Source organism: Serinus canaria, chromosome W, assembly GCF_022539315.1.
Source record: "Serinus canaria isolate serCan28SL12 chromosome W, serCan2020, whole genome shotgun sequence".
NCBI lineage: Eukaryota > Metazoa > Chordata > Aves > Passeriformes > Fringillidae > Serinus > Serinus canaria.
This window is the reverse complement of record NC_066342.1, coordinates 11,840,362-11,862,729: the sequence shown is the minus strand read 5'-3', so window position 1 is coordinate 11,862,729 and position 22,368 is coordinate 11,840,362. Positions and strand designations below refer to the sequence as shown.

General features: G+C 47.0%; 1 protein-coding gene across 6 annotated transcripts in view; it reads left to right on the top strand.

Moving 5' to 3' along the window:
* Positions 1-22,368, top strand: part of LOC103824730 (ubiquitin-associated protein 1-like) — a 90,867-nt gene that overhangs the window by 43,031 nt on the left and 25,468 nt on the right. For 4 of the 6 annotated variants that reach the window (XM_050986344.1, XM_050986347.1, XM_050986345.1 and 1 more), the window contains exon 3: positions 9,778-9,902. The exons of 1 other annotated variant lie outside the window; for it this stretch is intronic. In XM_050986344.1, the coding sequence (XP_050842301.1) occupies positions 9,778-9,902 (125 nt within the window). Of the gene's footprint in view, positions 1-6,511; positions 8,474-9,777; positions 9,903-22,368 lie in introns of those variants that run through there. One more of the 6 variants, XR_007780318.1, reaches the window with a different exon arrangement.

Sequence of the window (22,368 nt, the reverse complement as noted above, 5' to 3'; positions counted from 1 at the left end):
GCCTCTGCCCATCCATCCAACCATTCCAGGTCTCTGTGTAGAGCCATCCTACCCTCCAACAGATCGACACATGCTCCCAGCTTAGTGTCATCTTCAAATTTACTAATGAAAGACTCAATCCAATCCCCTCATCTATGTCATCAGTAAAAATATTGAACAGAACTGGCCCCAGCACAGATCCCTGAGGGACACCACTGGTGACTGGCTGCCACCTGGATGCAGCACCGTTCACCACTACTCTCTGGGCCCAGCCATCCAGCCAGTTCCTAACCCAGCAAACAGTGCTCCTGTCCAAGCCATGGGCTGCCAGCTTTTCCAGGAGTATGCTGTGGGAGACAGTGTCAAAGGCCTTGCTGAAGTCCAAATAGGCAACATCCACAGCCTTTCCTGCATCTACCAGGTGGGTCACCTGGTCATACAAAGAGACCAGGTTGGTCAAACATGACCTACCCCTCCTAAACCCATGTTGGCTGGGTCTGATACCCTGGCCATCCTGTAAGTGCTGCGTAATGACACTCAATATAAACTGTTCTATTACCTCTCTGGGTACTGAGGTCAGGCTAACTGGCCTATAATTACCAGGATCCTCCTTCCCACCCTTTTTGTGAATGGGTGTCACATTGGCCAGCTTCCAGTCATCTGGAACCTCACCAGTGAGCCTGGACTGTTGGTAAATGATGGAGAGTGGTTTCACAAGCTCATCTGCCAACTCTCTCATCACCCTGGGATGGATCCCATCTGGGCCCATAGATTTATGAACATCCAAGCAGCTCAGCAGTTCTCTGACTGCCTCCTCCTGGATAATAGGGGGACCATTCTGTTCCCTGACACCATCTACCAACCCAGGAGGACAGTTGTCCTGAGGACAAGCTGTCTTCCCACTAAGACTGAGGCAAAGAAGGTGTTAAGCACTTCTGCCTTCTCATCTGCAGTTACCAAGTTCCCTCCCTCATCCAGTAAAGAACAAAAGTTGGTCTTACCCTTCTTTTTACCATTAATATATTTATAAAAACATTCTTTATTATCCTTTACAGAAGTCATCATTTTAAGTTCAAACTGAGCTTTGGCCTCCCTATTTTTTTTCCTACATGCTCTAGCGGCCCCCCTTAAATACTTCCTGAGAGACCTGACCCTCCTTCCAAAGATGATACATCCTCTTTTTATTCTTAAGTTCCGTTGAAAACCTCGTTGCCCATCCAGGCTGGATGTTTGCCTCGTCGACTCATCTTTCGGCACACAAGGACAGTCTGTTTCTGTGCCCTTAACATCTCTGTTTTGAAGCACGCCCACCTTTCCTGGACTCCTTTGTTTTTAAGGATTACTTCCCAAGGAAATCTCAGAATATGTCTCCTAAGTAGGCCAAAGTCTGCCCTCCGGAAGTCCAGTGTAAGAGTCTTATTGGTGTTCCTCCTCATTTCACCAGATATAAAGAGCTCTATAATTTAATGATCACTCTGCCTCAAGTGGCCTCCAACCACTACATCTCCCACCAGCCCATTTCTATTTGTAAACAACAGGTCTAACATAGTCCCTCCCCTGGTGGGTCCACCCACCAGCTGCAACAAAAAATTGTCCTCTGTACACTCTAAAAATTTCCTGGACTGCCTCTTTTCTTCTGTATTATGTTCCCAGTAGATATCTGGCAGGTTGAAGTCACCTACAAGAACAAGGGCTGGTGATCCTGAAACAGTATCTAGCTGCTTATAGAATATGTTGTCCATCTCTTTTTCCTGGTTTTGTGGACGATAACAGACTCCCAGTAGGATATCAGCCTTGTTGGCCTTCCCCTTAATTCTTATTCATAGGCATTCAGCTCCGTCTTCATAAGTTTCAATACCTATGGCATCAAAAGCCTCCTTAATATAAAGGGCCACCCCTCTACCTCTTCTCCCTTTCCTGTCTCTTCTGAAGAGCTTGTAGCCATCCAGTGCAGTGCTCCATGTGAGTCATCCTACCATGTTTCTGTGATGGCGACTACATCATAGTTCTGCTGTTGCACCATGGCCTCCAGCTCTTCTTGTTTGTTACCCATGCTGCATGCATTGGTATACATGCACCTCTGCTGGGATGCTGATTTCACTCCTAACTCAGGCTTACCACCCTTGGGTCTGCTTCCAGACAGCCCAGATGCATCCCCTTCCCCCTTCAGACCTAGTTTAAAGCCCTCTCAGAAAGGTCTGTCAGTTCATGAGCAAAAATTCTTCTGCCCTTAACAGAGAGATGTATCCCATATGGATCCAGTAGAGCAGGTGCTGTAAAAGTTGGCTCATGATCAAAGAATCCGAAATTTTGCCAATGACACCAACCCTTGAGCCACTTGTTAATGATGTGAGTTCTCCTATTTCTTTCATCATTTTTCTCTGCCACCAAAGGGACTGAGACGAACACTACCTGTGCCCCTGTCCTACTGACCACTTGACCCAGTCCCCTGAATTCCCTTTTGATTGCCTTGACACTCCTCTTTACAGTCTCATCACTGCCAGCCTGGAGTATCAGCAGTGGGTAATAATCAGAGGGCTGAATCAGCCCAGGGAGTCTCTGAGTCATATTTCATACCCAGGCCCCAGGGAGGCAGCAGACCTCCCTGTGGGATGGGTCTGGTCGACATATGGGGTCCTCTGTTCCCCTCAGAAGGGAATCACCCACTACGATATTACCCTTCTTATCTTCCTGATGTTAGAGGTGGTGATCCATCTTACAGATGAGTCATAATTGGGAGGCTCATTGGGGAGATAATTTTCTTCTAAATCATCTGACTGCTCTCTAGATCCAGGGCCTCATACCTATTCTGAAGTGGCACCTGGCTAGGGGATGGGGGTCAGGAGGAATTTTTATTATTACCTCCCCGAGCAGGGATCCATTTCCACTCCTCTTCATCTACCAGGTACCCTTCTATTGCCTGAGAGTGAGAGGCATATGAGTCCTCTGACTCTTGGTGGGCCTCCCTTAAAGATGTAAGGGCTGAACTCCACCAGTCTATTTCCCTTTCACTTTCCCTGATACTCCTTAATCTTTCAACTTCCTCCCTAAGCTCGGCTACCAGCGAAAGGAGGTCATTCACCTGTTCACACCATAGGCAGGCCTCCTCCACAACACCCCCTGAAACCATCGATAAGCTCAAACACTCCAGGCAGGAATGGGTCTGTACAGACACATCCTTTTTGAAGGGCTCCACTCGGTCACATACACTTGTACCAGCCACAGTTTTCGACCGTGTTAAAACCATTACTAGCAGAAAGCCCGAAATCAAGCAGCCAACAGTAACACCTCAAACAACACACAGCACACCTTATTAGCAAGAAAACCTGCAACCCTGCCTGCTTGCCCTGCCTGCGTGCAAACTGCTGCGCAAACTGCCGTGACCACCCCAAAGACATGCCATGCCCCTGTTTGCCCGCTCCTGTTCACCACGCTGCAGTGCTCCCCAGAGGCCTCGTATAATCAGTCACTCAGGAACAAAGGAAGGTCCTCCTCCTGTTCCTGAATGGCTCTCAATGCAAGCAACTCCAAGCAAGTTACCTGTCCAGCTAGGTTTTAGTGTTAGTTTACGAGGGTCCTATGAAAAACATGTTCACTCTCCTGTGAAAATTTAAAAAGTTTAATAAAGGACAATAGGAGACAAGGACCATAGAGCAAAGGTTATTACGGCCCTTGGTCCACACTGTCTTCAGACGGTGAGGGCTGATAGTTGGCATATCTGTAGCAGATGTCCTCATCCTGTGTTTATTGAATGTTATCCCATCAAAGCAGGCATTTTAACACAAGCACAGCTATTTCACTACCATGTCTAAACTTAAGTAACTGCAGAAATACAAACTATATCTTTGTAACAAAATTACTTTAACACCACACATATAAAATCCATTTTAATATTTTCAAAAAGCCAATATTATAATATGTATCTATAACAGTCGGCAGCAGATGGAGCATGGGCTGTTGCAGGAGCGGCGGGAGCGGCATGCATCGGGGCCACCCTCGAGGCACCGCGCCCCCGCATGTCCCCTCCCCCCATCCTCACCGCTGCTTTCAGCCCGTATAGGCATTTCCCATGCCCTGATCCCTGTCCCCAGGGTAGGATAAGAGCACTTGGGAGACACCCCCCCCTCCCCCCAGGGTGGGTGGCGACTTTCTGTGCAGTCAGGGTTGGTTCAGGGCGTTGTGTTGAACTCTGGGGTTTTTGAGTCACTGCTGGGGGTGCTGGTGCTGGGGTTGCTGACACCTCTGGACCTGCTGAGAAAGTGGCTCGTCGCTTGCCATTGTCCTGCGGCGTGGCCATGTGGTTGCAGCCATGCGCTTGGTACTGGGCTCTCGCCGCAGCAGTTCTGCAGGTTCCGTCTCTTGCCGCTTTTGCTGCCCTCTCGCTCTGCTTTGCAGCTTCCCGTGGCTTTGTACAGTCCCTACCCCCATCGCCTCTGTCCCTGCTGCTCCGCTTTCACAGAGGTCAGGCAAAGGGGGAAAAACAGTGTTACGAGGGGACCTCCTGCATTGGGGGACCAGGGGCCACCCCCTGACCCTCCTCCCCTAGTCCCGGCAAACTCACGGTTGTCCACTGATGGTGCAGAAATCATCCACACGGCCAGCGCTGTGGTTGCCAGGCGAAAGGGTTTTCTGGTGGTGGGGCTGCCAGCTTCTCTTCTGGTTTCTGGTGCTGTGATGATGCTTCTGGGGTCTGGTGGATGCACGGGGTGGATTCCTGGATGCCATGCCAGAGGTGATCCTGGCTGCTGCCTCCACGTGTTCGGCGCGGTATGTCTTTTCCCACACGATGCTGTCTGTGCTCTGCTATTTTGAGATGATTTGGCTGGCAGCTCCTGCGTCACTTGGCGATGGCCATCTTGGGTGAGTGATTTACGCACCATGTGCTGACCGCCATCTTGGGTGATCTGCATCCAAAGCGCATGGCGTCTGCCATATTGGGGTTTTTCTGCGGGCTGTGTCCACAGTGCATTACTGGTGGTATGAAGCGTGGAGCCTAAAGATGGCTTTTTCAGCTGTGGTATGGGCAGCATCTCTCCTGCCGTTTCTGCATCCTTTTCGGCTTCTAAGTGCCCCAGCCAGTTTGAGATAAACATTAAGAGTTTTAAAATGTCCATAGTGGCTTTCAGAGCTTATTGTTCATACTTTACTCCTCACTGAAGTAAGAGAAAAGTTCATACCTTAATGACTTGTTGTTATTTTACAGAGATAAATCTGCCTCTTTCTTTGGTGGGGTTTTCCTTCTATTTTTGAGCTTTTTTGTTTCTTTGGCTCTTACGCCATCTGGATTTCTAGCTTTACCATCTTTTCTGTCTTTTTTTTCACACAGCTCTTTAGCTGTCCTTTTCTCACAGCTCTGGCTGTCGCTAGCTCTGGTTGCATTTTCTCACAGCTCTCAGCTGCGGCTCTGCTGTTTTGTCTCATTCCTTTTCTCATGGCTTAGTTTCTTTCCTCACACGGGGTCCCCAATTGTCGCAGTGTGTGGGGACGGAGAGATGACAAACATCGGGGTTTTCATGCAGCAGAGAGACATTATTGGTGTACACAGCCCTTTTTATGGGCTATTCAAAAGACTCCGCGTTCGAATCTAATTGGTTACCACACAGCTATTGACCAATAGCTACCTGCTTGCGTTCATATCTGGGACTGGCTCTGTAGCCAAACCCCTCCTCCTCTTATGAGGCATACAGTCCATCTTATGCCGTAATACCCTGGAGGATGTTATCAGGGATAAGTCATGGAAGAAATAAAGAACACTGCCCCACCTGTTTTTAATAGCGTATGAAGATGGTGATAGAATACATACTTTTGGTTACATCTTACATTGTAACCTAAGACAATCTTGCTCTCAAGGTGAGATGTTTATTGTTAGGTCGGGATCTCACCTCCCTGGATAATTCCAGAGATAACTTGCTGCCAGACAGATGTCTGGCCTAGGTTATCTCACCAATTCTTGTGAGGGGGAAAATGCCCTGAGTTATGCACCAGCTGACAGGCAAAACAGATAAGCTCTTCTGTGGCAGACCACAAGTCCTTCTACAGAGAGCATCCAGAGGAGAGCTGTGAAGATGGTGAAGGGCCTTGAGGGGAAACTGAGGAGTGGCCAAGGTCACTTGGTCTGTTCAGCCTGGAGGAGACTGAGGGGAGACCTCATTGCAGCCTACAACTTCCTTGTGAGGGGAAGAAGAAGGGCAGACAGTGATTTCTTCTCTCTGGTGCCCAGTGACAGGACCTGAGGGAATGGCCTGAAGTTGTGTCAGGGAAGGTTTAGGTTGGATATGAGAAAAAGGTTCTTCCCCCACATGGTGGTTGGGCATTGGAACAGGATCCCTAGGGAAGTGGTCACAGCACCAAGCCTGACAGACTTCAAGAAGCATTTGGACAATACTCTCAGGCACATGGTGGGATTCTTGAGGCTGTCCTGTGCCAGACCAGAAGTTGGACTTCGATGATCCTTGTGGGTTCCTTCCAACTCAGGGAATTATTCTATGATTCTATGAATTCCAAATTAATGGGATGTTCCTCATTTTAACAGCTTCTTATCCTTTTGGAGCCTGCGACTGCCTTGTCAATTGTGAAGGAACACAAACAGTACCTTAACTGCCATCTGAGTATGAAAATGGGTCAGTGTCATGAGTGGAGTGGAAGCTTCAGACAAAGTTTATTAAAGAAGCCCTGCCACTGAGTCACGACGTGCCAAGAAGACCCCCCTTGCTTTCAGAACTCCTCAGAGAGAGGAGCCTGAGCATGGCATCTTAGCCTCAGACTATCAACAGTTTGGATTTTGCAACTTTTTCCTGCTAGTTCTAATGATGGCAAATCAGATATATTTGTATAAAAATTAATTATTTATTAAGACAAATGAACGGACAAAAGATAACTGATGAAAGATCTTAATCAGAATTACTGCACAGTATAAAACTAAAAGAACTACTAGTAGATTATAGTATAGCATAAAATAGTGCACTATATCAAAGTACCTATATTAAAGCTAGCAAAATAAATAGTATTGATTAGGAGTTGAACATAACTTACCACTGAAATGACAATAATGTACATAGATTCCTTCACTTAATCCCTTGGAAAGTAACCATGAAATAGGTGTCCCCACTCATGGGAGAAACTCCACCCATTTCCAGGAAAATGTATAGAACATTTCTGGTTTGGTGTGGCTTTTACAGTTGTAAAGTGAGTGTCTGTCAGTCAGAAATATAACTTATTGTCCTGGTTTGAAAGGAAGTGGTTTTTTTTGGAGACAGTGGTTAGCCCAGTGGGGGCTCAGGTGTGAATATTGGCACCTGTTTGGGCCAATGAGGAGATGGTTCCGCCTCTGAGAACACAGGGTATAAAAAGAAGAACTCACAGGAAGTGACTCTCTTGCCTGTCGGTCAGCAAAGGGATCGGTCAGTTCTCTCTCCCCCTCCGGCTGTAGGCCGGGTGGGGGAGGGGAAAAGGCCATGAGGCGGCGTGAGGTAGGCCGGAGGCTTTGGATCTTGGAGAGAGAGAGACCGAGGGGGGGGGAAGTGAAAGGATGGAGGGGTGGAAGTAGTGAGGAGCACCGAGCAATTCCCCCCCCCCCCCCGCTTCCTAGAGAGAGAGAGAGAAAGGAGAGAAAAGAGATAAGATGTGCCGTACAGTTCCTGGGAAGTCGGCCAAAAGTGAGAAGAGAGTCCGGCACCTATAAAAGATGATTTTAACCCCTTTTTTTTCCCTCATGATGGAAACCTTCCAAACGTTGATCCTCCTGGAGGACAGAGATAAGAACAAGAAGAAATGGACAAGTGAAATGAGAGGTTTGTGTGAGTAGGGAGTAGTGGAGATAATGAGAAGAATGTACTTGGGAAGAGATAAACGGAGGAGCAGTTTTTTTCGGCTGTGGATGGACTAACTTTCTATTGTAACACAGAGACTGCGGTTTTGGGGGGAAAGCAATGGCTCGGATCCAAGAAAGGCAGTGAAGAGTAGTGGTGGGCAGAGATCAGAAATGAAGAGGATCTCTGTCGTGAAGCCCTAGCCCCGGGGGAAATGGGGGGGATTTTGTTATCCCAAAATGGAGAGACTGTCGTTTTGTGGAACTGACCAAAGTATCCTTAAAAAGAGAAACCCCAAAAGCAATCTTCTGGTCCATTTCCATGGTGAGAGCATGGAATATGGAGAGGGGTTAGTCAAGAAATGGTACAAGGAGAAGACTCCTTCCTCTTTAATAGAATGTATTGATTGTTTGAAGAAGGATAATGGACTGAGAATTAAAACCTGGGAGATGGGGACTGAAGGGAGATTTGAGTTTGTACGGTATGCTGTAATGTGGGTTGAGAGGGGGAGGAGAAATGTGTTTGAAAGATTTCCATTCTGTTCTTTGTGTGTGTGTGTGTGTGTGTGTGTGTGTGTGTTAATAAAGTTTTTTTTCCCCCTTATTCCTAAGTTGGAGTTTGCTTGCTCTGTTTCTGGTCACATCTCACAGTAGACACCAGGGTGGATGTGTTTTCATGGAGGCACTGGCATTGTGCCCAGTCTAAAACCATGACACCTATCTTGTCAAATCTCACTTCAAAAGTAAGATGCTTATCTGCAGTTGGGAGATGCCAGACCAGTGTTAACCCCATGGTGCCAAAATAACTCACTACAAGACAGCTTGTCATGTTTGAGTTATCTGCCTGGTTAACAAACAATAGATAAGCTCATGTGGGGAGTGAGATGCTTTGCTACAGTCAGATAAAAATGGTGAGTCACAGCTCACTGAACAAGAGGTTAGTCTCTGAACACCATCTTAGTGATGCCACTCATGTCTCTTTGGATCTGTATCACTCAAAGCAAAGTTACAAATGAGTGTTAGAGGAATGCTTCAGATTGTTATACACAGCTGGAAACCTTACTTGTAATTCCAAACACTTAGACCGGAGATCCAAGAAAGTGAGTGCAATTTATATTGTGTGTTTTCTAATACTTCTTCACGGCAGCTCAAGGAAAGGAAACCTGTAGTCTGGCTGCTTGGAGGTGGTTGAGCTTTAAGTAATTCTGCCTTATGAGTTTGCAGGATGCCTGAAGAAAGAGTTTAATCCTAAAATACTTTTTAAATACAACCTGAGTGACAAATATAAAGAACAGATGGAGGACCACGAAATAAGTCTGAGGCTTCTCATTTGAGTGATCACAAATCAGACAGCTAATTAAGTTATAGTGCCTTGTTTCAAAAATCAGACTTGCTATGCTAAATAATCTTGAGCTATTTCACTGTTTTGGTTCAAGTGGAGTGTCTAGACTTTAGGCCACTTTGCCCTTGTGAGCACTTGTGTATAAATGTGACTTCCCATTTGTATGCCAATACTTGGATTTTACTTTAGCTTATCTGCTCTAAAGCTGGGCCATTTTAAAACCTGTTTTGAATATGATAAAAAAGATGGATCTTTTTAGAGACATAACAGAATACAATGTTCAGGAGAGAGCTTCAACTTCCAATTGTGTAGGAATAGTCTTGTCACAAGAAAAGCTAAAACATTGGGTGTATTGACTTCAAAATCTATTCAGTTGTTGGATTGTTTTGTGTTTGGGGTTTTTTTTAGTAGTTATGAGCTAAAACATTAAAAAAAAACCAAAACAAAACACCACCAAAAACCCAAAACTGAGGCAATGAAGTCCAAACAGATTCAATGTGTTTCTGATCAAGCAACTTCCTTTGTATTGAGTCACCTGGTATAGTTTGGGCATCAGAGATAGATAGCTCCCAAATATACAAATGTGAGTCTTAATTGAATGCATTAAGCTTGTAAGGTTTTTTTATACAATTTCTACTTTTGATCTTAGGTCCTTTCAGTTATCTTGATGATGTCCCATTTAAGATAGGAGACAAATTCAAAACCCCAGCAAAGGTTGGATTACCCATTGGTTTCAGCCTGCCTGATTCTTCTCAGCTTGTCAGAGAAGCCCAGGTAAGTGATGTGTTCTGCCTTTCTGCTCTCTTCCCCCTGGTGCTGTAAACTGCAAATAGTCACAGTTTACACGTGTTCAAATGTTAGTCTTGACGGTCTTGTAGTGCCGTTTTGTATGCCAGGCAGTAGTTGCAGAAGATCTGTTAGAATGTATAGAAAAATTAAAATATGATAGGCAAAAACCTAATAACATTTATTTTAGCGTATCTACTTCAAAAAAGTACAGCGTTTTTGTTGTGGAGTCCTGGTTTAAAAGACGGGTGTTTGCCAAGGAAGGCAGGAACCTTCCTGGAATGGAAAATATGACTCCCTTCCCTCCAAATTATTATAACTTTAAAATTACGTCACTTTCAGGCAAGGATATGCAAAAAGGAATAACATTTCTTTACTAGAATATATTTAACAAGATAAACAAACAACAGCAGCAACAACAAACAAAACCAGAAAACAAATAACAGCCTACCCTCGCCCATCAAGCAATTTCCTCTTTGGTGTAGTTACAACCACAACCAGCAGGAGCGCCTGGCGAGGAGACAGTTTCAGTGACTTCTTGCAGCCAGCAGAGAGCGCTACTGGGTCCTGGTGAGGCAGGACAGGTGCAATGATTCCCCCCGTGACTGTAGGGGGTGCTGTGGCATGAGCGCAGCAGCCTTTCCTCATGGCTATGGCAGCTTGGGCAAGGGGGTAGATGGGAGATGGCTCCCCTTGCAAAACTCACGGGGAGCAGCCAGTCTCAGTACCCCTCTGGGTGGTGAGCTGAACTGGAGCACTAGCCTCAGAGCAGCGGACTGGAATAGCAGAGGCAAGCAGACCCGGGGCAGCAAATCAAAGCATAGCAATAACCCTGTCACGGCAGCAGAAACAGTGGAGGCTGGGTGGACCTGTGGGGGGGGGGGGGGGGGCGTCGAGCTCAAGTGTAGCCAAAATCCCAGAGCAGCGGGGGACAGGCAGATCTGATCGGGCAGCAGTCGATGTCAGCAGCCATTACAAACAGCAAAGAAAACCTCCCAGACTCTGCCAGCAAACCACAACGCAGCCCCATCTAGGGAAAGAGAGACGCCCACTCCACACACCACATGCTCTCCCCTCCAATTGCCAAAAGAGCAGGGGCTGAGCCTAGCCAAGTTTCCGTTAGCACCCTCCACCTTCACCCCCCACCCCGACCTCTTTCAGTATCTCTGCACTTCCCAAGAGAAACCCCCCAGTCAGAGAGGTCACTCCCCAGCTAAAAGACTGCAACAACTGCACCCCTTCCTCTCTCCTCCCCAAGGACCATTTCAATGTTATTCCAAGATGTCCAGCTAGGCCTTTTGTCTCTTAAATACCATTCATTCATCATCTCTGGGGCAAAAAATGGGAAAAAAATTTCCTGAGAGATAGAAAAGGAAAAAAAAGGCCTAACCTCTAACAGGTGGTTATAGGTCTAAATGTTGCCCCGACTAAATCTGAATAGCATTTTTAAGAGGCAAATGCTAAGAACTGATACACCCATGCTATGGTATACTTGCAGAATTTTGTTTGAGGGTAACAAATGTTTATATAACCATATTTTATGTGTTCTCACAATTGTGGGATGAAGAAATAAATTTTCAATTCTTGTTTTCTGTGGAGTTCTGAGTGGGAATTCTTTTCCAGCTGTAGGTAAACAGGTTACAGCATGGTACACAGATGGCTTCCAGGTCTTTGAGAAGCAGGTCTCTCTTACCATAAACTCATAGTAGCATAAAATCAATGGCTTTAAAGTAAATGTTGAAAATCTAATCTCCAAATACAGGTTATGATACAAGAAGTCTAACTGAACTATATTTTCTCATTTTGGATACATGATTTTCCTTGGCAGTCCAAACTGATGTTTCGTTTCATTTCAGTTGTGACAGATAGTTCTGCTTTTTTTCTTCCCTTTTTTCTTTTTTTAAATTTTTTTTCTGCCCTGCAACTCATCCACTGGAGAGCTGACTATCTCAATTACCCTACATCATGGCTTATTCATTATAACCATTAAATGATTACCTGATTATCTTAATGAACATATTTCCACCCAGTTAAAGTGGTGTGGAAGAGCTAAAGGCAACTAGTGTCATATTGCTGGTTTCATTGCGCTATGTTTCTACTTTCCTGCCATGCTGAGGCTCAAGTATAATATGTACAATTGGACTGAAGTACCCTGCATAATAGGACGCAACTATGTAGAATACACATATTGCAGTGCATTTTGACTTTTTTTACAGCTGTAGTGAGAGCTGTTAAAAAAATAAAAGTGCAAGGAAGCAAAATTGCCCAAAACTATATATTTTTATATAAATACCCCCTTTTTTAATATTTTAAAAAATTGGTCATTTTTGGTCCATGTATATAGTCATACACACACACAAAACCCTGATAGCTCTGCTCGGATAGCAAAGAATATATATGGAGTAGTGCTCGGTACTTCTGCCAGTGATTTGTTTTTTAAAGTTGCCTTGCTGATAAATTGTGTATCATATCTCTTGGAGTCTTAGAGCTAAGGAAATGGAAAACTGTTATGCAGTTAAGACAACAGGTCTCCAGGATCTCACTGGAGCCTGCTATAGGATAAGATGTGGTACAACACATAGCAAGTCCCAGAAAAGCTTAGAAGCCTAGCAAGCCTTGTTGGTTTGTTGCTCTTTAGAGACAGGAATTTATATGACCTAGCAGTCCCATGGCAAGAGTACTCTAGTTATGTGCCATTATCCTGGCAAGGGTATCGTATAACTTCTTGTGAGTCACGGGTTATATCTCGGACTTAACTTGTAGGCTGTGTTTTCTGAACATTTTTTGGTTATTTAAAGAGCATTTGAGGTTGTTCATTCTTACTAAGATATTAAAGCTTTAAGTAAATTTAGTCTGTTCAGAATGTTGTCCTTTCAACCAGGCCACTACTATAACCAGTAAACTGATAGTGAATAGCATGTAAATGCCTTCCTGTGCTAACCTGGCCCTGAAGGAGCTGATGTTCAATGAGAAAAGCTTGTGAGATCTTGTCATGCCAGTAACTGCATCAAAATTTGCTACTGCAGGTAGTTGTCATCATCGGTGTAGCCAGTATATGACCTTTGCTGGTGAGCCACTGGCACTGAACTAATACCAATACCTCTTAATCTAGTGGGTATAAAACTATAATATCAAGTCCCTTAGAAATATATTAGGGAGAACTGAGTAATACTGTACTGGTCTTTGGATGAAAAAAAAAAATACTCTGCTGTATTCTTGAATGACTTGGGGAACTTGTGGACAGGAGGTAGTTCAGTGATGCTCAATCTGGGTATGGCTATCTAGTAGGCTTGCTACATCTGTTGTCTTGGGGGTAGAGGGTGGAAGAGCTGTGAAACTGATAAACTGATCTTGGGATGATGTCCTGGTTTAAAAGAAGAGGTGACTGCCAAGGAAGGCGGGAACCTCCCTTGGAATGGTAAATGTGACCCCCCCCCAACGCCCTCCAAATTATTATAACTTTGAACTTAAGGGGCTTTCAGACAAATATATGGGGAAAGCAATACAGTTATTTACTAATATATCATACACAAAATCACACACAGAATCACTAGGGTGAAAAAGACCTTCAAGATCATCAAGTCCAACCCAGCCGTAACACCTCAACTAAACCATGGCACCGAGTGCCACAAACAGTCTTTATTTGAACACATCCAGGGATGGTGACTCCACCACCTCCCTGGGCAGACCATTCCAGTACTTTGTCACCCTTTCTAGAAAAAACTTTTTCCTAATACCCAACCTAAATTTCCCTTGGCGCAGCTTGAGACTGTGACCTCACATTCTGTCAGTTGCTGCCTGGAGAAAGAGACCAATCCCCACCCGGCTACAACCACCTTTCAGGAAGTTGTAGAGTGATAAGGTCATTTCTGAGTCTCCTTTTCTCCAGGCTGAACAACCTCAGCTCCCTCAGCCGTTCCTGATAGGGCTTGTGTTCCAAGCCCCTCACCAACCTCGTAGTACTCCTCTGGTTGCGCTCAAGCATCTCAATGTCCTTCTTAAACTGAGGGGCCCAGAACTGGACACAGTACTCAAGGTGCGGCCTCACCAGTGCCAAGTACAGGAGGAGAATGACCTCCCTGCTCCTGCTGGCCACACTATTCCTGATACAGGCCAGGATGCCGTTGGCCTTCTTGGCCACCAGGGCACAATGCTGGCTCATGTTCAGTTGGCTGTCGACCAGTACCCCCAGGTCCCTTTCTGCCTGGGCACTGTCCAGCCACACCATCCCCAGCCTATAATGCTGCAGGGGGTTATTGTGGCCAAAATGCAGGACTCGCCACTTGGACTTATTAAACGTCATCGTGTTAGCCTCTGCCCATCCATCCAACCATTCCAGGTCTCTGTGTAGAGCCATCCTACCCTCCAACAGATCGACACATGCTCCCAGCTTAGTGTCATCTTCAAATTTACTAATGAAAGACTCAATCCAATCCCCTCATCTATGTCATCAGTAAAAATATTGAACAGAACTGGCCCCAGCACAGATCCCTGAGGGACACCACTGGTGACTGGCTGCCACCTGGATGCAGCACCGTTCACCACTACTCTCTGGGCCCAGCCATCCAGCCAGTTCCTAACCCAGCAAACAGTGCTCCTGTCCAAGCCATGGGCTGCCAGCTTTTCCAGGAGTATGCTGTGGGAGACAGTGTCAAAGGCCTTGCTGAAGTCCAAATAGGCAACATCCACAGCCTTTCCTGCATCTACCAGGTGGGTCACCTGGTCATACAAAGAGACCAGGTTGGTCAAACATGACCTACCCCTCCTAAACCCATGTTGGCTGGGTCTGATACCCTGGCCATCCTGTAAGTGCTGCGTAATGACACTCAATATAAACTGTTCTATTACCTCTCTGGGTACTGAGGTCAGGCTAACTGGCCTATAATTACCAGGATCCTCCTTCCCACCCTTTTTGTGAATGGGTGTCACATTGGCCAGCTTCCAGTCATCTGGAACCTCACCAGTGAGCCTGGACTGTTGGTAAATGATGGAGAGTGGTTTCACAAGCTCATCTGCCAACTCTCTCATCACCCTGGGATGGATCCCATCTGGGCCCATAGATTTATGAACATCCAAGCAGCTCAGCAGTTCTCTGACTGCCTCCTCCTGGATAATAGGGGGACCATTCTGTTCCCTGACACCATCTACCAACCCAGGAGGACAGTTGTCCTGAGGACAAGCTGTCTTCCCACTAAAGACTGAGGCAAAGAAGGTGTTAAGCACTTCTGCCTTCTCATCTGCAGTTACCAAGTTCCCTCCCTCATCCAGTAAAGAACAAAAGTTGGTCTTACCCTTCTTTTTACCATTAATATATTTATAAAAACATTCTTTATTATCCTTTACAGAAGTCATCATTTTAAGTTCAAACTGAGCTTTGGCCTCCCTATTTTTTTTCCTACATGCTCTAGCGGCCCCCTTAAATACTTCCTGAGAGACCTGACCCTCCTTCCAAAGATGATACATCCTCTTTTTATTCTTAAGTTCCGTTGAAACCTCGTTGCCCATCCAGGCTGGATGTTTGCCTCGTCGACTCATCTTTCGGCACACAAGGACAGTCTGTTTCTGTGCCCTTAACATCTCTGTTTTGAAGCACGCCCACCTTTTCTGGACTCCTTTGTTTTTAAGGATTACTTCCCAAGGAGATCTCAGAATATGTCTCCTAAGTAGGCCAAAGTCTGCCCTCCGGAAGTCCAGTGTAAGAGTCTTATTGGTGTTCCTCCTCATTTCACCAGATATAAAGAGCTCTATAATTTAATGATCACTCTGCCTCAAGTGGCCTCCAACCACTACATCTCCCACCAGCCCATTTCTATTTGTGAACAACAGGTCTAACATAGTCCCTCCCCTGGTGGGCTCACTCACCAGCTGTCACAAAAAGTTATCCTCCACACAGTCTAAAAACTTCCTGGACTCAATATATATCTCTATAAGAAGGACAACAAATGAGCGCAACAGCAAACAAAAACAGAGCCCCAGTAACAGCCTTCTCTTGGCTGCAGGCACTTCCCCTTCAGTGCAGTGATGGTCACAGCCAGCAGGAGTGCTGGTGGCTCCCAGCTGAGCAGGGCAGGAATGGTGCAATGATTCCCCCACAGCTCCAGGGGTCGCTGTGGCACGAGTTCAGCCGCCTGTCTCCATGTGGGCAATGGCAGACGCGCAGGTGGGAGAGATAGAAAAGGGGTTTCCTTTACAAACTCACGACAGGCCCAGTGCCCCACCAGACAGAGAAAGGAGCTGCAGCAGGAATGTCGGAGCAGCGGCTAGAACAGCAGAGGAAGGCACGCCCCAGGGTGGCAAACAAAATTTAATAGAAAACTCCACAGCTGTAGCAGCAGCCGTGGCAGTCAGGTGGACATGGGGTGCTGGGTTAGAGTGTAGTGGAAAAGTCCGAGGCAGTGGCAAAAAGCAGCGAGACTTGGCGGTGGCATAAAGCAGTGGGGCTTGGCACCTGCATCCGGGCTTGTCCATAGCAACTGCCACACGCAACTGGGTAACATACCCTCCGGGAAGGGGGAAGGCATCAGGGTCCCAGGTTTTCCACTGAGGCACCTGAATATATGGTGAGGGTCTTTTTCAGTCAGATCGGGTATTACTAAGGGGCCAGGTGACCTTCTAGTCTTAATAGCAGAGACTCACGCACGGTAAAGACGAAGCAGTGCTGGGCTGCACTCCATGGTGTGTCCTGGTTTAGGGCAAATTTGGGAGAAAACCTCCAAAAGGGCCCCCCCCAGAAAGCAAACCCACATGGCCCCTCCCCCTAACTTGTTTGGTAAGGATTTCCTCAGAGAGAAGTGGAAAAAAACCTGTTTATTTAGCAGGCAAACACTCCCCAGCACTAAAAATGAACAATACCAGATAACAAAACTCATTCGCCGCTCTGAAGAGATGACAAATTCAGAAAATCTCTCCCGTGGGTGGTCATTCTCTTATCAGTCCCTCCAGCACTGGGAAAGGCTGCTGACCAGAGTAGGCCCTGGTAGGCTACAAAGTGCGAGCTCTCAGTGTTTCTCCAGGGTCTCAGTCCGGAGCAGGTTCAAACAGTTGCAAAAAAAGGGAAAGAAAAACAGTCCAGGGAACTTCTCTGCCTCAGCTAGTTAAACTAACTAAAAACCAACAGAGTGCTGTGTTCTGCCCCATCCATGCCCAAACACCACAGTGGAGGAGTGAGAGCAGGCTGATAAAAAAACTCTGTGCTTCTTCTTCTCCCCGCCTTGGCTCTCAGAGCTAGTCTTGAAGGCACAGAACATAATATCCAGTATAAACAAAACAGCTGATTGGGGATACAAGCATCATAACGTCATCCTAGGACATTCCACCCCTTATCCCCATATTGTCAACCTACTACCAAACATCATGCATTTTATTCACGTAAAAACTTCCATCTGTTCCACCCAAAAAATTGCAAGCAATACCCATCGTGCCGCTGTCACGTCCCCGCACTGAACCACTGAATCCAGGCCCCAGACTACAGAGCTGCAGGATTCCCCACTTTCATTTTACTCATTCAAAACTCCATCTTTCACTCGCTCAGACCTTCAACACCTATACATTTCCTTCTATTTCATGTCTGTGTGGTTTAATGTGGAGACAATGGCAGTAACATCCAACAAAGACTCACATTTGCATATCATTTCTCACCCCACAAACAGATCTCCCTGAGGTACACATCGTGTTGCTCCAGCTCTTTGCGTTATACACCATGTACAACCTGGTCCCTGAGCAAAGACAATGCCATTAATGGGTTTGTCTGTACTCAAGGCAGAATTGATCCACACTGTCTTCCCTAACAAACCTCTGACATGTACCACTGGGACTTTATCTCCATCTACTATATTCAGGGACTCAGAGTGGGCAGGACCTGCTCGGTTGGTGGAACCTCAGATGTTAACTAACCAGGTGGCCTTTGCTAAATGCTGCTCCCAATTTTTGAAAGATCCCCCACCCAAGGCTTTCAACTGGGTTTTTAACAGTCCATTGTACCTCTCCACTTTGCCTGCAGCTGGTGCATGGTAGGGGATATGGTACACCCATTCAATGCCACGTTCCCTAGCCCAGGTGTTGATAAGGCTGTTCTTGAAATGAGTCCCATTGTCCGACTCAATCCTCTCAGGGGTACCATGCCTCCAAAGGACCTGCTTTTCAAGGCCCAGGATGGTGTTCTGGGCAGTAGCATGAGACACAGTGTAGGTTTCCAGCCATCCCATGGTGGCTTCTACCATTGTGAGCACGTAGCGCTTGCCTTGGCATGTCTGGGGCAGTGTGATGCAGTCAAACTGCCAGGCCTCCCCATACTTGTACTTGGACCACTGCCCACCATACCATAGGGGCTTCACTCGCTTGGCCTGTTTGATGGCAGCACACGTCTCACAGTCATGGATAACCTGCAAAATACTGTCCGTGGTTAAATCCACCCCTCGGTCTCGTGCCCACTTATAGGTGGCATCCCTACCCTAATGGCCCACTGAGCAGGAATAACTCTCCCTTGTGTTACCAGTCTATCTTTGACACCTCTATGTTTGCAGCCCAATCTACCTGCTCATTGTTTTGGTGCTCCTCATTAGCTCTACTCTTGGGGACATGGGCATCTACGTGGTGGACTTTCACAGGTAGCCTCCCTACCCTGGTAGTGATGTCTTTCCACTCTTCATCAGCCCAAATTGGTTTCCCTCTACACTGCAAATTAGCCTCTTTCCACCTCTCCAGCCATCCCCACAGAGCATTGGCTACCATTCATGAATCAGTGTCGAGGTAGAGCTTTGGCAGCTTCTCTCTTCCTGCAATGCCTAGGCCCAGTTGAACGGCTTTGAGTTCCACAAGTTGGCTTGATCCAACTTCTCCTTCAGTGGCCTGTGCGACCTGACGTGTTGGGCTCCATATGGCTGCTCTCCACTTTTGATTCATCCCTAATATGCAAGAGGAACCATCAGTGAAAAGAGCATAGCATGTTTCCTCTGCTGGTAGTTGGTTGGATGGTGGAGCTTCTTCAGCCCGTATCACTTGTTCTTCATATGTGACACCAAAATTTTCACCTTTGGGCCAATTTGTAATTACTTCATAAATCCCAGGGCGATTCAGTTTACCTATACAGGCGCACTGTGTGATAAGAGCAATCCACTTGCTCCATGTAGCACTGGTGGCATGGTGGGTAGAGGGAACCTTTCCTTTAAACAGCCACCCCAGTACCGGTAGTCAGGGTTCCAGGAGGAGTTGTGCTTCTGTACCAATCACTTGTGAGGCGGCTTGGACTCCTTCATGGGGAGCCAAGATTTCCTTCAGGGCTTCAGACCCTCTGTAGCTTCGACTCCAAAATCCTAGTGGTCAGCCTCGAGTCTCCCCAGGCACCTTCTGCCAAAGGCTCCAGGACAAACCATGGTTCCCAGCTGCAGAGCACAGCATGCTCTTCTCTGGTCCTGTCCTGAGTGGGCCAAGGGCTACTGCATGGGCAATCTCCTGCTTGATTTCGGCAAAGGCTTGTTGCTGCTCAGGGCCCCAGTGGAAATTGTTCTTCTTGCGGGTGACCAGGTAAAGAGGGCTCACGATCTGACTGTACTCAGGAATATGCATTCTCCAAAAACCTATAGTGCTAGGAAAGTTTGTGTTTTCTTCTGATTGGTCGGTGGAGACATAGCTGTGATCTTGTTGATGACATCTGTAGAAATCTGACACTGTCCATCTTGCCACTTTACTCCCAGAAACTGAATCTCACCAGCTGGTCCCTTTACTTTGCTCTTTTTGAGGGCGAAACCAGCTCCCAGGAGGATTCGAATGATTTTCTCTCCTTTCTCAAACACTTCTGCGGCTGTGCTCCCCCACACAATGATGTCATCAATATACTGGAGGTGTTCTGGAGCTTCACCCTTTTCTAGTGCAGTCTGGATCAGTCCATGGCAGATTGTGGGACTGTGCTTCCACCCCTGGGGCAGTTGGTTCCAGGTATACTGCACGCTCCTCCACATGAAGGCAAACTGAGGCCTGCATTCTGCTACCAGAGGAATGGAGAAAAATGCATTGGCAATATCGATAGTGGCGTACCACTTTGCTGCCTCTGACTCAAGATTGTACTAGAGCTCTAACATGTCTGGCACAGCAGCGCTCAGTGGTGGAATCACTTCATTCAATGCACGGTAGTCCACAATCTCCATTCTCCTTCATATTTACACACAGGCCAAATGGGGCTGTTGAAGGGTGAGTGGGTTTTGCTGACCACCCCTTGGCTCTCCAGCTCTCGGATCATCTTATGGATGGGGATCACAGCATCTCGAGTGGTTCTATACTGTCGTCGATGCACTGTGGAAGTGGTAGTTGGTACCTGTTGCTCTTCTCCCTTCAGAAGTCCGACTGTAGATGGATTCTCGGACAGTCAGGGCAAAGTGTTCAATTGTTGGACACCCTCTGTCACTTCAGCTGCTATCCCAAATGCCCACCTGAGTCTTTTTGGGTCCTTGAAATACCGACTTCGTAGGTAATCTATGCCCAAAATGCATGGGGCCTCTGGGCCAGTATTGTATTTGCAGAGTCCCCCGTGGCAGGAAGGAATGATGAATCTGACTCCATGTTCTTAGAAGGCTAATTTATCATTTTATGATACTATATTATTTTAAAGAATACTTAACTAAACTATACTAAAGAATACTTAAAGGATACTTATAGAAGGCTAAAAAGATGATAATGAAAACTCGTGACTCTTTCTAGAGCTTCGACACAGCTTGACCCTAATTGGTCAATAAGTCAAAACAATTCACATGAAACCAATGAAACAATCACCTGTTGGATAAACAATCTCCAAACACATTCCACATGTGAGCAATACACAGGAGAAGCATTTGAGATAAGAATTTGTTTTCCTTTTTCTCTGAGGTTTCTCAGCTTCCCAGGAGAAAATCATGGGCGAAGGGATTTTTCAGAAAATATGACTGTGACACTTCACCCTTTTTAGTATAATGAAAATAAAAAGAGCCTGCATTTGTAGTTCTTCTGCTGGGCCCATGCAGAAGAGGGAACAAACACATGTCGAGAGGTTTATCCATTGCCAATCAAAACCTCAGTCATGTGCTGCCATAGAATGATCATGCAGATCTTTTACCTGTAGAACACCTACTTCCGTCATATCACTAAAACAAGGCTTACAATATAAGAAAATGCAAAAATATGCAAAAAATGTTCATTGTTTCAAGTCCAAACAGCTGAGTTTCAGGAAAAGGTCCATTGACTGGAGATGTTGCTCTTTGACATCCCTGAAAGTCCTTCTTGGTCCTGAAACAGGCTTGCAGAATCCTGAAACAAAGAACTGCCAAGGAAAGTCACCAACAATTATAAAAAATCCATTTATATTTATCAAACAATATTAAAACATTTAATTGAACCACTTGGGCTGAGGCTCACTCGTGGCTTTCCAGCACTATAAGCTTGTAGCTCTTTCCACCTTTTTTTTTTTCCCTTTTTTTTTTTTTTTTTTTTTTCAGAAAGAACAGCAGCAGCAGAGGGTGTTTTGGACCCTGCGCCACTGGGCAGGACAGTGTCCATGGCCCTGGTCCGTGTGGGCGGACCAAGGACCCCAGACTCGGCCCCACAGAATGGTGGCCCCGGGCCCAGGGATCAAAGCCCCCAAACCTGGTGGTGGGCGGGCCAAACGGCCCAGACCCGGCCCGCAGGGCAGGGTCTTTGTTCTCACAGCCCGCCCCCATCACGCTGCCAGTGCCTTGGCAACACGAGTGACCGAACGCCTCCTTCCCTGTCCCCCCAGAACCACTGGGCCACGCTGGCACCTGGGAAGAAGCTTTCCCAGGGATCTCCATCCCAGATCTGGGGGTCTTCTTTTCCCAGAACAAGTGAGCAACGCCTGTCGTCCGCTGCGCCTCTCTCCTTCACAGTGCATACAACAGTGGTCCCGCTTTCTGCTTCCCGGCACCACCCCCACCCCCTCAGGGTTTGAGGCCAGAGGCAGCACCTCTGGGACCCACCTCCCCCATGCCGCTGGCGCGCGCGGGGGAAGTCAGGCGTTCCGAGCCCCGGCGAGAAGCCCCCAACCACACGAAAATCGGCCCGCAAAAAACGCTGTGTCCCAGAAAAACACTGAGTTTCAAAGTGTTCAGCCGGGAGGCGCTTGCATGCAGCTGTCGAGCTGTGCCGCCTCCACTGAGGGTCAGGCCGGTGGCAGGCTCCGACGCAGACGCTGATGCGGATGACAGAGTCCCTGAAGGCGGCGGAACCGCCGCTGGGGGCGGCAGGGCCGCGCGAGGAAGCACTGCCGCGGTCTCTCTTTGTTCTGGGCGGGGCGGCGCTGGCGTGATCTCTATCGCTGCGGGAGAGGTTGTGGGGCTTGGCGCTGACACCAAATCGGATCGTGGTGCGGCTGCCGTTGCTTCCTCTGGATGCGGGGGGGACAGGGCAGGCGCACTCTGCGGCACCGCTAAACCGTTGCTTAGCAACACGCCGGAATCTGCGAGGAGCAGTT